At 45.1% G+C, this 14,471-nt stretch overlaps 1 protein-coding gene across 2 annotated transcripts in view; it reads left to right on the top strand.

Annotated features, from left to right (window-relative positions):
• EGFL6 (EGF like domain multiple 6) overlaps window positions 1–14,471 on the top strand; it is a 59,765-nt gene that overhangs the window by 37,439 nt on the left and 7,855 nt on the right. The window contains exons 8-11 of one of the 2 annotated variants that reach the window (XM_027608562.2): window positions 8,271–8,594; window positions 9,652–9,732; window positions 11,364–11,465; window positions 14,082–14,347. In XM_027608562.2, coding sequence (XP_027464363.1) covers window positions 8,271–8,594; window positions 9,652–9,732; window positions 11,364–11,465; window positions 14,082–14,347 — 773 coding nt within the window. Of the gene's footprint in view, window positions 1–8,270; window positions 8,595–9,651; window positions 9,733–11,360; window positions 11,466–14,081; window positions 14,348–14,471 lie in introns of both variants that reach the window. The other variant, XM_027608560.2, reaches the window with a different exon arrangement.

The raw sequence follows: 14,471 nt of genomic DNA, 5'->3' as shown, positions 1-14,471 counted from the left end.
AGGGGGAGGGGCAGAGGCAGAGGGAGAAGCCGGCTTCCCGCTAAGCGAGGAGCCTGACGCGGGGCTCCACCCCAGGACCCCGGGATCATGACCCGAGCAGGTTTATCTGGCTGCTCTTGTCCCTTTTATTTATTTATTTTTTAAGATTTTATTTATTTATTTGACAGAGACACAGCGAGAGAGGGAACACAAGCAGGGGGAGTGGGAGAGGGAGAAGCAGGCTTCCCGCCGAGCAGGGAGCCCGATGCGGGGCTCGATCCCAGGACCCCGGGATCGTGATCCGAGCTGAAGGCAGATGCTTAACGACTGAGCCACCCAGGCGCCCCTGCTCTTGTCCCTTTTAGCACTGGCTCATCGTGTGCCTGGATTTGTTCACTGCCCCGACTCCACTCTCCTGTGGACCCCTTAGCAGAGTCCCCACGTCTTCCAACACGTATGGCTGCAGGTTGTGCCTTGACCTGTCCTGTGCCCTCAGGCAGCCAGTGCTCCTGATGACACAGCAGAGCAAAAACAGGGTGTCTGCACCATGACAGACATTGAGCAGCAGAGGCGTAAAGGTTCACAGTACCCCGTGGGCTGTGGTTGAGTGCCACTGGACGAGAGTGTGTAGGGAAGGAAGAGGAATCAGGAGATCACATTGTCTGAGGAATGCTAGAAGAACTGGGCAGCATTTCGTCTGGAAGAAACAGTGTGGAAAAGTATAAATGGTGCCTGTAGATCTTTGAAGGACTGTGAAATAAAAGTGACTTCCCAGGGGTGCCTCGGTGGCTCAGTCGGTTAAGCCTGCCTTCGGCTCAGGTCATGGTCCCAGGGTCCTGGGATCGAGCCCCGCCTTGGGCTCCCTGCTCCGCGGGAAGCCTGCTTCTCCCTCTCCTGCTCCCCCTGCTTGTGTTCCCTCTCTCGCTGTGTCTCTCTCTGTCAAATAAATTAATAAAATCTTAAAAAAAAAAAAAAAAACGACTTCCCAAAGTGGACTAGGAGCAATGTGGAGACGAGGAGCAAGGTGGAGGCTACATTCTCTCTTACGAATGACGGCCAGGTATCTGAGAGTGGACCCTGGAGCCCTGCCAAGGGGCACGTTCCACCACACAGCCTTCCAGGCCCGGCTCTTTGCTCTTGGCCCTTGGCAGGATTCCTGCCTTGGGCTAGAGGTGGGATTACAGAGCCGCTCAGCCTCCAGCAACTCGATGCTGTGGTGTCTATCCCTCTGTGCACAGTGTGCTCATGATCTCCTTCTGGAACTTTATTCAAAGACAGAGAGAGATTGGCTGACTGTGCAGGGCTGTGCATGGGTGGATCGGGAGGAGGGATGCGTAACGTGGAGAGGCCCCCAGAGAGGAAACTGAGTAAATCATCGTTCTCTGTTGGATGATGGTCAAGGGCTCCTTCATGCCACCAAATGTGAACATGTATATTCCAGCCTCACTTGTCTTGGGCCGTTTGGGGTAATGGTCAACAGCTGAGGCTCAGGACCTAGGAAAGCCTGAATTTAAATCTGAACTCTGCCCTCTCCTGGCTGTGACCTTTAGTAAGTTGTCTTAACCTCTCCAAACTCAATTTCCTCCTGTGCAGCTTGTGACGAGCCAGGCCCCAGTCTCTGGACGCTCCCTAGTTTCAGCAAGGCAGAGTGGACAGTTCCATGCGGATCCTTAGCCCCAGTGCCGCGGGCTCCCTGCCCGTGGCCCTGCGCTTTCTCTAGAGTACTGCTCAGCCCCTTTGCAAGGGCAGCCTTCAACCAGTGGGCACCAGGGGTCTGGATAAATACCCCAGATGGTCGCAGGATGGGACGGTTCTGAGCTGTGTTCTACATTGGCCCCCAGATGTCCCCAGCAGGACTGAGCCCCTCACCGACGGTGACTTCCTGCCCAGTGAGGCACCATCTTTAGCTTTTTCCCCCTCCCTGTCTTGCTCTCCTGCTTCCCCCACGCCTGCTTCCTGGGATAACCTCCCAAATAAACCCCCTGCACCCAAGCCCTTGGTTCAGGTTCTCCTTGGGGGAACACTCATTAGGACAGGTACCTCGCAAGTGCATTGCGAGATTCGAATTGAGATAATATAGTTAGAGACCTTAGTTCACCTGAGCGCATAGTAGATGATCAATAAAGTTAGTTATGGTTATTGATATTCGAGCCATTTCAAAGAGCTGTGTGCTAAGGGCCAGCTACTCTTTAATCTGAAATTCTGTGAAGGTAGATGCACAAATGCTGTGCGTACAAAAGAGATGCCTCAGGAAAACATTTGTCTCAGAAAGTGAGCAACTCACCTCTGCATACCCACCCCTGGCCCCAGGCCTAAGAATCAAAGCAAGAACTGCCCAGAGTAAACCTGGAATCATCTTCCTTCCTGATCATTGAACCTCCTTGAAACCACAATGTGTTTTTTTTTTTTAAGATTTTATTTATTTATTTATTTATTTTAGAGAGCATGTGAGCTGGCTGAGGGAGAGGGAGAGAGAGAGAGACTCTCAAGCAGACTCCCCCGCTAAGCGTGGAGCCCAACGTGGGGCTCAGTCTCCTGACGCTGAGCTCATGACCTGAGCCAAAATCAAGAGTCAGAGGCTTAACTGACTGAGCCACCCAGGCACCCCCACAATGTGTTATTCATGTCCAAATGAAGGCAACGTCCCTAAGCATGCAGCACGATAGCTCTTCGCAGCCCACATTTTCTATATTGTCCCGCAGCATTTTGAAATTATAAATCTCACCTCAACACAAACATTTCTTATGTCAAGAAGACTTCTGTTTTTCTTTGACCCTCCAGCTTTAGGCATATTCTTGGGTAAAACAAATTTTTCCTTATTCTTTGAAACCTCAAATTCCTCACAATGTTCTCTTTGATACCTTGAAACCATTCATTTTGTTACTACCCATTCTTATGTCAAGAAGACTTCTGTTTTTCTTTGACCCTCCAGCTTTAGGCATATTCTTGGGTAAAACAAATTTTTCTTTATTCTTTGAAACCTCAAATTCCTCCCAATGTTCTGTTTGATACCTTGAAACCATTCATTTTGTTACTACCCATTCTGCAGCTGAATTTTTTTCTTTCATCTCTCACCAGGGTGTTTATTTAAAAGAGAAAACTGTCTTTGGGTCGTTCACTGTATTATTTGTCCAGCCCTTTCCATTCTGCTTTGATCCTTTGTAAAATAGATAGCCATGTCTCTGTTGAAAATTGATCTTAACAGGTTCTTAACCACACTGCTTAAAGGACGGCCCCAAATTCATTCTTAAGTGCATAGGAAAGTCATGCAAACAAAATTGAGAATCCCATCCAATTAGCATGCAGCATTTTAAAATGTTATATTGTAAAATACATTTGTATGCACATGAATTGCTGTTACATAATATACAGCACTGATATAGCAACTTTTATTATGAGTTCATTGTTTTTGCAAAAGTCCAGACTCTCTGTTGCAATACAGAAGAGGAGTTAGGGGACGCCTGAATGGCTCAGTCTGTTAAGCGTCTGATTCTTGATTTCATGATCTCAGATTCTCCTCAGATTCTCTCTCTCCCTCTCTTCCTCCCCCGTCCCCAAGGAAAAAAAAAGAGGAGTTAGTAGATTATCCTTATGCTCATATGTACCCAGAGGAAGGAGTACCCTAAATGTAGACATGTATGTTTTTTTCCTGGTCTAATATATGTGAGTATTGGTAATACACTGTTAGATAATTTGGTCTTAATTTGACAGTAGCTCTACTCATTCTAAGCAAATCAAAACTTCAGTATTACCCAACTTGGGCAGTAAGTCAATTTAGGAATGGAAACGATGTCATTTTGTTACCAGGAACATGGCTTCTGGAATCACATTACCTTGGCTTGACTATTGGCTCCCTGGCCTGCTACCCGTGGGCTGTAAACAAACTCGATTTAACCTTTAGTGCTTCAGTTTTCACATCTGCAAAATAAAGATAATGGTATCTGGCCCTTAATATTCTTTTGATATTTACATGAAATGATCCCAACAAAATAAATAAATGTCCACATAAAGGGTTTAGTTCCAGCCAAGATTATATTAAATGCTCGATAATCGTGCACTAGTACTAGGAGTGGTAGTGGCAATGGCTTCTTTACCAGAATTCAACAATTGTTCCCATTAAAAGCAGTTTCCTCGGTCATTAGAAATGTGCTTCTGATTTAATTCCATTTATAGACCACATATTCAAGATCACAGGTGTTGCTACAATGGGCCATTCCAACTTGCTTCTTCGATTATAGTATAAATGTTAGAAGCTTGGAGGTATGGCCTGGAAAAAATATCTTTTTAACTCAGTAAAAGATTTTAAACGTTCTGGTGGTGAATTTTAAAAATAATAGCAAACAGGGGCGCCTGGGTGGCTCAGTTGGTTAAACGTCTGACTCTTGGTTTCGGTTCAGGTCATGAACTCAGGGCTGTGGGATCGAGTCCCTCATTGGGTTCTGTGCTCAGCACGGAGTCTGCCTCAGATTCTCTCTCCCTCTCCCTCCCTCCCTCTCTCCAATAAATAAATAAATAAAATACTTTTAAAAATAAACAATAAATAAAATACCTTTAAAAATAAATAAATAAATAAATGCAAATAGGCCAAATATATGTCAGGCACTAATCTTAGTAATTGACATGTATTTGCTCATTTAAACCTCATAAAAACCGTATTCTTGTCCCAACTTTTACAAATGGGCAAACTGAGGCAAAGAGGGGTTAAATATTGGTTTGAGGACAAATGCCCAGAGAAGGCAAGAGCTAGGAGTCAAAACAAGGGAACTGGGCTCCGGGGATGTGTGCTTAAACACAGGCTAGGTGTGTCCATGACTGTGGCTACTCCTCAGAGATGGAGACCTCTTGTGGGCCCTTTCGCAACAAACAGCCGTGGCTCAGCCTTTCGCCATCCTAGCCCCGCCCTGTTTCCTGGGTCCCATGCTACAGTACCTTCCTCACCCATGATTAAGCCTCTCCTCCCAGCACTGTGTGCAAAGTTCGGATGAGAAGAACGTTTCTCCTGCCAGGTTATTAGAGATCATCTGATGAACCAAGCCCAGGTGAATGAAATGTCAGAGTCCTGTTCGTCTTGGGAAAGATGTTCTCACATCATAGTGATCTTCTCTAAAGTTAAGATTTTCAGGTAGGTAGAAGTTTTTGACAAAGTGGATATTTGGAGAACTCTCAAATCTCTCCCAAGAGAAATTGTCAACTTCATTTACAGGAGACTGGCCTGTGAGTCTGAAAACTCTGGAATTCCCCGTTTTTAGGTCCGCAATCCCCAAAGGTGCCAATGACCCTCCTACTGTAACTACGCCCACGTGTTTATATTCTCACAAAGATGATGCATTAATCAAGAAATGTTTAAGAGGAACAATCACCCGTTAAGTTTGACACAGCAATATCTAGATAAAGCCACATCTATCCATTCACAGTCATGTACATGCCTAGCTTTTATCCCTTGCCCCAGCTCTTTTTACATACTAAAGCAGTGGAATTGTTGACACCACAGAGGTTGTGATGGTTTGATTTTTTTTTTTTTTTTCAATTGGAAAAAATGGAAACTTCAAAGCAGAAACTGAAAGCAGATGTTTAGGTTTGCCTGATGTGGGTTGAAACTCTCTTCCCATTATTTAGTAAAGGTCCTTAGTTTTAGGTTACTGATTGCATGAAGGAAATTTCCAGAGAATCGGTGTTTCCTGTTAATTTTTCATGTGAGGTCTTGGGAAAAGACTCAGGGAACCGTCAACAAAATTACACAGTGGGACCTCCAGAGGAAGGTCCATATGATCAGCACCTTACAATCAAAACTTAACATGCAGCCTCTTGCAAAGAAGCTAAAACAGGCCATCGGAAGGTCAGGAAAATGAGTAATGATGCATTACTTGTATTACTAGTAGTTGGTTTCCAACCCATAACTACAGACTGTCACACTGATAAACAGCTAGAACATTTTGTTGAAAAAGGAAATGCAGTTCTTGCCATAACAGCTTTAGATTGATTTCAAAGTAAAAGCAATGTGTTAATTAAGAGCATTTATATTTTCAAAGCGTTGTTCCTTCTTCTTTTGATTATCCCAAATATTGGAGACTTCTTCTCGTTTATTTTTCTACCACTTTGGTACAGACTGAATCGGCCAAATGATGGAGAAGGAACTGAGTGGGAGAAGAGATTAGAAGATTGCCAAGAAAAATATTCTAATAAAATCCCAATCCGGTTTATTTTTCTAGCATTGTTTATAGGCACTGAACTTAATGTCTACTCCCTTATTTCATTTTCCTGTAAACTATGTCCAAGTAGTAGAATTGAGTGAATTGGTTCAGGTGTTATTAGACCATTTCTTGCCTAGTCTTAGACTGGCACATGCCTAGATATTTTATAAAAAGACAATATATCTGATTTTAAAGATCAGTGTGTTCAATTCTTTGAAAATTACCTTTTATGGGCACCTGGGTGGCTCTGTTGGTTAAGTGTCTGCCTTCAGCTCAGTTCATGATCCCAGGGTCTGGGATCAAGCCCTACATGGGGCTCCTTGCTCAGCGGGTAGCTTGCTTCTTCCTCTGCCTGCCACTCCCCCCTGCTTGTGCTCTCTCCCTCTGTCAAATAAATAAATAAATAAAATCTTTTAAAAAAATAAAATAAAAATTACTTTTAAAAAAATATTTCATTCATTTATTTACTTGAGAGAGAGAATGAGATAGAGCATGAGAGGGGGGGAGGGTCAGAGGGAGAAGCAGACTCCCCGCCGAGCAGGGAGCCCGATGCAGGACTCGATCCCGGGACTCCAGGATCATGACCTGAGCCGAAGGCAGTCGCTTAACCAACTGAGCCACCCAGGCGCCCAAAAATTACTTTTTTTTTTTTTTTTATATCAGTTGGATATTCTTAATTATCATGAGTAGATCCCTGGAAAAAGGGCATGTATCTTTGGACTCTAGATCTCAAGGAATTTGAACCAGTCTGTAGAAAAGTAACCCTTAACCCTAAAGCAGGAATAAACCTGCCATGGAAATAGGACTGGAAAAGGAGTCGTTCATCTTCTTACCCTCAAATTCTAACCTTGCCCCTCGTCGCTGAGTGACTTTAGGCAAGTGACTCAACATTACCCAGTTGTCTCATCTACAAAACAAAGGTGTTAGGCTAAAGGACCATTCTTCTACCTCTTGCGTTCTTCCACACAAACATATTCTGCCCCCCGCCCCCTGCCCCGGGACGTTGGTCCATGCGGGGTAAGAGGAATCAACCTGGAAGTGTGTTATTTTATTTTATATATATATATATATATACATATATATATATATACACACACACACATATATATATATTTTATTAGAAGATTTTATTTATTTATTTGAGAGTGAGAGAACACGAGCAGGTGAGAGGGGCCGAGGGAGAGGGAGAAGCCGACTCCCCACTGAGCAGAGGGCCCGACGCGGGGCTCAATCCCAGGACCCGGGGTTCATGACCTAAGCCGAAGGCAGATGCTTAACCGACTGAGTCACCCAGGCGCCCTATTTTATATTTTTTAGAACTGCATTTCTAAAAGCAATTTAATTTAGCGGTGAGAAATAAAAAATGAGTATAAGATAGTAAATACAGAAGCCTCTCTAAATATTCAATAAGTAAAATCATTTGGTTTTAGATAGTCGATTGAGGCGAAGAGATTCAAAGGGGAGAGAGAACAGGGAAGAAAAATTGGGTCTGTATAGATTGAACCATAAATCACCATTTTTGTAGGTTCTAAGTGACCCATTATTGGCAATTTATATGGTTCAACCTATCGCTATGGTTGTAATCTTAGAAGGTCAAACTTGGACAAATCGGTAGGTTGCCCGGACAGCACCAGCTTTGAAGAACACCAGTATGAATGCAGAAAGAGTAGAGGACCCTGGAAAATCCATCACTATGGGATCTGTAGCCCACCTTGGGAGGAGCAGCTATTTATTTCATTGTAGTAATTTCTGAAGCAAAGCAAAAGTGTGTCCTCTAACGAAAGGTAGCTAAGATACTACCATAACATTGGAACTGCTTTAAATGGATGCAAATACAGTTCTTCCTAAAATACCAAGTGGTAGTGGGGCGTTTGGCTGGCTCAGTTGGTAAAACATGCGGCTCTTGATCTCAGGGTCGTGAGTTCAAGCCCCACGTTGGGTGTGGAGCCTACTTCAAAAACAATTAAAATATCGGGTGGTAGAGCCTCATGTGGGTTGATTCTGGAAGCATTTGTTTACTGCACTTTAAATGCTCCATTTTTCACAAGTGACCTAATTAACGGCCAATGGGAAACATCCCACCTGTATTGTTTATTTTAGTTATCCCTGAAAATTCTGTGAAGGAAGTCCTCAGAGCACGTGGTGTCATCAAAGACAGAATCAAGAAGTTGCTGGCTCACAAAAACATGAAAAAGAAGGTAAAAATTAAAAATGTCATCACAGAACCTTCTGGAACTCCTGCCCCTAAGGTTAACTTGTGGCCCCTCAACTCTGAAGAGACTGTTTCCAGAGCTAGGAACTCTAATGGAGGAAAAAAACAGAATGAAGAGAGAAAGAAAGAGGGCCTGGAGGAAGAGAAAAAAAATGAGAAAGCCCTGAAAAACCACGTGGAGCGGGAGCAAAGCCTTCGAGGAGATGTGTTCTGTGAGTAACACTTTTGTTAGTTTACACATTTTATGAAAAATGAATTGTGACTTCTCCTGGCAAGTGAAAGAAGACAGCTTCGTGCCTGAAGCAAAATTAGGTTCGGTGCTGATCCTTAAGAAGCTGGGCTGTCTGTAAGGTGTGGAAATCAACATCTTCTGCAGATCCCAAATCAGATTTGCTGCTGTGGGAAACAAGGAGGATAAGTCCTTTCCCCTTCCCCCCGGGGGGCTGTTCCTGTTTGATGCAGACCCTCTTTCTGCTCCCCACCAAGCACACTTGCTTGCCCTACAAGCATAGTTGTCTGGCTGCCTGGCTGTCCACGCAGTGCACCCCCAAACCAGAGAGCCCCCGGATCCAGGTGGATCTGCCAGCTGCTGCGTATTTACTTCCTAAAGGCACTTTTGACAGGCCCACTCATTGCAAGGGGGATTTCATAGTTCTGTGGCTACAATTTAAAAAGCCCAAATGACAGTTGTAGGGAGGAACATTCTATAGAAGAGCTTAAGTTTTCTCCATGTACTGGAGGTTATATGCCCTTCTCACTGGTCACTCTGTGGAACCCCACCATAAGTCTCAGCCCCTCCAGGGCGGTTTCCTTATTAATCCCCCCACATCCCCACGCTGAGACTTCGTATTTCTTTCTTGCTAGGCATTTGTTGCTGCCTCCGTTTTTGGCCTTGTCTGTCCTTGGTTCCATGGCTGTTAGATCTAACCAAATGAAAAGTACACCCAAGCCCACCGATCCAAGAACTACCATATCAATGACATTGTGTCCTCTAATAGAGAGTGAAAATCTCAAGAAAGTATATTTCAAAAGCCTGGTGAGAAGGGACAGGTTACTAGCGTAGATGCTTGGGACATCTTTGGAAAACAATGCTCTAGACGAGGAAAGTGGAACCAACGTGAATGGTTTGGGAACGTTAAGGAAACTGTGCTCTAACATATTCTATGATTAGAATACATGATAAAACTCTTTGTTCAGTCAGTCATTCATTTCCTTCCTGGCATGTGAAGGTTCAGGGTTTTTCTTAACTGATCAAGTGCTCTTTATTAGCCCCTAAGGTGAATGAAGCAGGTGAATTGGGTCTGGTTCTGGTCCACGGAAAACCTGGAACATCCAGATTAGAACACAAAGGTAAGTAATACTTTCTCTCAAGCGTATGCTCTTCGACAATGTCCCATATCATTTTAATGTCTTCGTACGATGAGATGATTGTTTATGAATCACGGCTTCATTCCTAAACACCCAAGGGAAGAATCCGAACATCTTGACCCACAGTGTCAGTATGACAGTAGGCCTTTATGTGATTAGCACCCGTGGTAACAATTTAGGAAGGCTGTCTTCTCTCCATTACTCCTGCCTGACACCTGGAGTGATGGGTCGAGGCAGATAGTATTTATTTGAAGATGGGAGAAAATGACACAGTTGCTTCAGCTGCAACACCTGAGGGCCCACAACATGAAAATTACCACGTACTAAATTCCGGACCCGAGTTCCAGTGTCCATCACCCATTGCCACAATAGTGCTGCGTAATAAAAAACCGCACACCCTCAGTGGCCTACAGCAATAAATATTTATTTTTGCTTATGAGTCTGGACCAGCTGGGTAGTGCCGACCGGGCTGGTCTGGGTGGGGCTTACCCATGTGCCTGTAGTCAGCCGTGGGCCGCCTCCGTGACGTGGCTGATCTTACGTGTGTTCTCTCACGTACCTGAGGCCTCAACTGAGACAACAGGGCTGACTCCGCTCCGCTCCAGGTGGTGTCTCATCCTCCAGCAGGCCAGCCAAGCTTGTTGTCATGAAGCAGTGGCAGGGTTCCAAGGAATCGAGTGGAAGCACACAGGCCTTTTGAGGTCTAGGCTCAGGACTGGCTCAGCTCACTTCTGTATTCTGTTGTCCGAGGAAAGTCACGAGGCCGGGCCAGACTTAAGCGCTGGGATGGTGCTACAAAGTTATATTGTGAAGAGCATGGATACAGGAAGTCGTTTTTTAAAGATCATAACAGAATTTGTCCAGAAGGACTTCACAGATTTAAATTGAAACAGAGTATCTGGTTTGACACTGTCCTTAAGGCCATTCCCTTTGGCGTGATCTGTACTCCACACAGTTGTTCTGACTTTGTTAAATTAATATTTGCTAAGTGGAGCCCCCCAGTGCCAGATGGTTCAACAAGAGACCACAAGGGAAATTGAAATGGAGAAGTTTATTACTCACAGGTCCTGGAGGATCATGGCGCACATCAAGGGCCACACGGGGAAGTCGAGGCAGGGTGCTTAAAGAGAGAGAGACAGGACCTGGGGCACATGCCCTTATTAGTGTTCGTGTGCAGAGTACTTTGGGGTTCCCCGGGCTGAAGCTGGATCGGTCAACTCAAACCAGAAAGGTCAGGATGTTGTTGAGCTCCAAGGGAGTCTTATCTAAGGAGTGCACCCTTAGGGTCCCCTAAAGGGATGGCCCTGGGAGACAGGGGGGACTGTTGATCACAAGAGCTGTTGGCAAGTCCTGTCAAGAACTTACATTTCCCTGTGACTCGGCGGGCTGCTCTAGATCTAGGGCTGGCCCTCGCATGAGGGACAAAGGTCACTTTTAGGCTCCTGTAGGCTGTTTGGCCAAACAAAATGGTGGCCGAGGCAGCGACACCTTGGAGTAGCTTCGCTCAGTGCTCGACAGCAACTGAAAACGTGGCGTGGCCTTCCAAAGCTCCAAATGTTAGACATGTGTCTAATACTCTTAATGATTATGAAATGTACCCTTTTTCTTAGCAGATTTAAATATCTCAGTTGACTGCAGCTTTGACCATGGGGTCTGTGACTGGAAACAGGATATAGAGGATGACTTTGACTGGAATCCCGCGGACCGAGACAATGGTATTTAGATTTTACTCTTTTGTGTTCTGTGGTGTGACACAGGGCAAGAAGGCCCTCCAGTGAGGTGGGGTTGTTCTTCTTCCCTCTTGTTAGGCCAGGGTTGTTTGTCGTGTTTGGAAACCTGCAGACCTTCCTGAAATCTCCCCTGATGAACGGCTAAGTTGGTTCCGCATCCATGCTCCGCCTTATCCCTCCTACCCCCACCCACCCACACCCGGGGTGTTCCTGCAGAACCCTTCCATAGTCGCTGCTGCGGCTGAGAGGCAGATGTTGGAATTCATGTACATTTTTTTTTTAAAAGACTTTTAAAGGAACACTTTTTTTAAGGTAATCTCCATGCCCAGCGTAGGGCTCGAACTCATGACCCCAAGGCCCAGAGTTGCGTGCTCTACCAACTGAGCCAGCCAGGCGCCCCAGAATTCGTGTGCATTTTAAGAGTACTGGGGGAAAGGCAGAAAGAAATTGTTCCTTTTCCCCAGTTGGCCAGCTAATGGGGTGCTTTGTAGCTTCTGTTTTGCCTTTTGTGGGAAAAATAAATCTGGAAAGGAAATATGACCTCTACCTCCACCTGAAGGTTTAGCAAAGTCACCCCTCAAAGGATCAACACCATAAGGAGCCATCAGGTCGGCAACCTGAACTTTCCCCTCTATTGCTTGCAGATTTCTTTCTGGCCACTGAAACTTGGACTTTTCTCAACTTCAGCTCTGAGCTGTGGCAGTCCAGCCCTCTCCACTTCTTGCTGAAACACTACTGATGGGCCCTGTCTTTTCCCTTGGGTAGAGCATTTCGCTGGCAGCTCCCATTTGGAGCATAAATCAAATCCCTGTCTCCTGAGGCTGACTGTGTAGTTAGAGACAACTTCGGGGACTCAAGTTCCTTACCAGTCCGTTTATTAATCTGGGGACCTACAAGTTTAGCTCTCCGTTACCAGATCCTTCTTCATCCTTCCTCCAGATTAATTCCGCCCTTAGATCTTTCCTTTCGAGCCTTCACGTGCAACCGGGAAACCTGGATAGCCCCTAACAAAAATTCCTCGTGAAACTCGAGATTCGGGGGGCGGGGATACATGCAGCACAGCAAATCGCGTGAGTGGGACTATCGCCAAAGACTCAGGGCAAACACAGGGCAAGTTTAATCAGTCTGGAGACAGTACATCTTCGGACAGCCTGTCTTGTCGATAGCTAACTTGAGTTTCTCCTTTCTTGCATCATGGCATCTGCAAGTTTATGTCTGCCAGAGTTATAGCACATGGGGAGCCTGTAAGTTATTCCAGGATCTTGACAGCTCACATGGTCAGCAGTGTCTTAAGTTGGGTTTTCCAATAATGGGAAGTCCCCTGTTTACAAACACGATTCGCAAACGGCCCCAGGGTTCTCAGCCTTTGTGTCCCCCAAAGCGTACTTTCTTCCCTCCTGAACCCCCTTCAGACTTCTAGGTGGGCTTGTCTTTCCCTACAGAGTTAAATATAAGAAAGAAACACAGGATGAATCAGCATTTTTAGAAGGATAAAATCTCAAGGACAGATCGAAATGGGCTTTAGCTGAGAGAGAAGGAGAAATTGGCCACAGTGGGTCACAGAAGAGAGGGTGTCACTGGTAGAGTGGCTAGATAAATGTAGGATGCCTACATTTCAGATAAGCAGCGAATATTTTTTAGTGTATCTCAGACATGCTCCTTATCTGAAATGCAAACTCTCCTGAGCATCCCGTATCTTTAGCTGCTGAATCTGCAACGTTACCAGCTGGGGAAGAAGACCAGACAGTCTCCGAGTCCAGTGAAAACTAAGGCAATGTCAGCCTGGCTCCTGCAGATGTCTCCAGGAAGGTACCAGCAGAAGACTCCAGCCCCCACTCCCTGTCCCCAGTGTAATCCTCCTGGCTTCCACAGGAATTGCTTCCTTTCAGTCAGACTCCACTCTATGAGACCCCATTCTATGAGAATTTTTGCCCAGGTTTATCAAAGCCACAACCAGAGGTTTGGAGATGAGCAATGTCCACTACCGCTGGTTAAAAGATACTTAGGAGATGGATCTTAGAAAATAGCTGTGTCCCTGTCATCCTAAATCGGAACTCAGAGTGATACGTTGCAAGTGGTGGTTGAGCTCCGTGAAACTGCTCGGACAAATTCATGTATGTTGTGGATTAAATGCCACAAGCTGGCCATCATACGTATCATTGACTCTGCAGGAAAATGCATTCCAACAACCAAGGTGGAAAGTTCTGGAACACAAGTTCTCCAACAGCGGCAAATTACCTGCAGTGCTAAAAGACTATTTTATTAGATTCTTAACGCGTATCTGCTACCACCACGCTTTGTGAATGTGGACAAATTCCTCAGTTTCTCTGACCCTCAGTTTCCTTTTCTGTACCATAAAGGATTTCATCTTTGTGATCCCTAAAAGCCATTTTAGCATGTAAGTTTTGTTCCTGTGTTGAAAATGAAGAGGCCTTCATTTCCTTCACTATAGGAGACTATCATTCATGTTCTTTTTTTTTTTTTTAATGGTTTTTAAAAATTTTTAATTCCAGTTATCATTCATTTTCTATCCTATTTTAGACACTGTAGCCAGACCCTATACAATGGCTTCATTAACTGGGTGTTTTTCTTCTCTTGCAGCTGTTGGCTACTATATGGCAGTTCCGGCCCTGGTGGGCCGTAAGAAGGACGTTGGCCGGTTGAAACTCCTCCTCCCTGACCTGCAACCGCAAAGCAATTTCTGTTTGCTTTTTGATTACCGGCTGGCCGGAGACAAAGTAGGGAAGCTTCGAGTGTTTGTGAAAAACAGTAACAATGCCCAGGCCTGGGAGGAGACCAGAAGTGAGGATGAGAGGTGGAAGACTGGGAAAATTCAGTTCCATCAAGGGATCGGCACTACCAAAAGTGTAAGTGGATAGCCAGTGTTAAATGAGATCCTGACATTCTTTTTCAGTGATTCAGCACATAAAACAAAACACTCAAGGACCTAGGCACTGGGGCCACAAAGATGAGTAATTACGACTTTCTCCC

The sequence above is a fragment of the Zalophus californianus genome, chromosome X (assembly GCF_009762305.2).
Source record: "Zalophus californianus isolate mZalCal1 chromosome X, mZalCal1.pri.v2, whole genome shotgun sequence".
Taxonomy (NCBI): domain Eukaryota; kingdom Metazoa; phylum Chordata; class Mammalia; order Carnivora; family Otariidae; genus Zalophus; species Zalophus californianus.
Note: the sequence above shows the minus strand (reverse complement) of the source record. Positions and strands in the feature narration are given on the sequence as shown.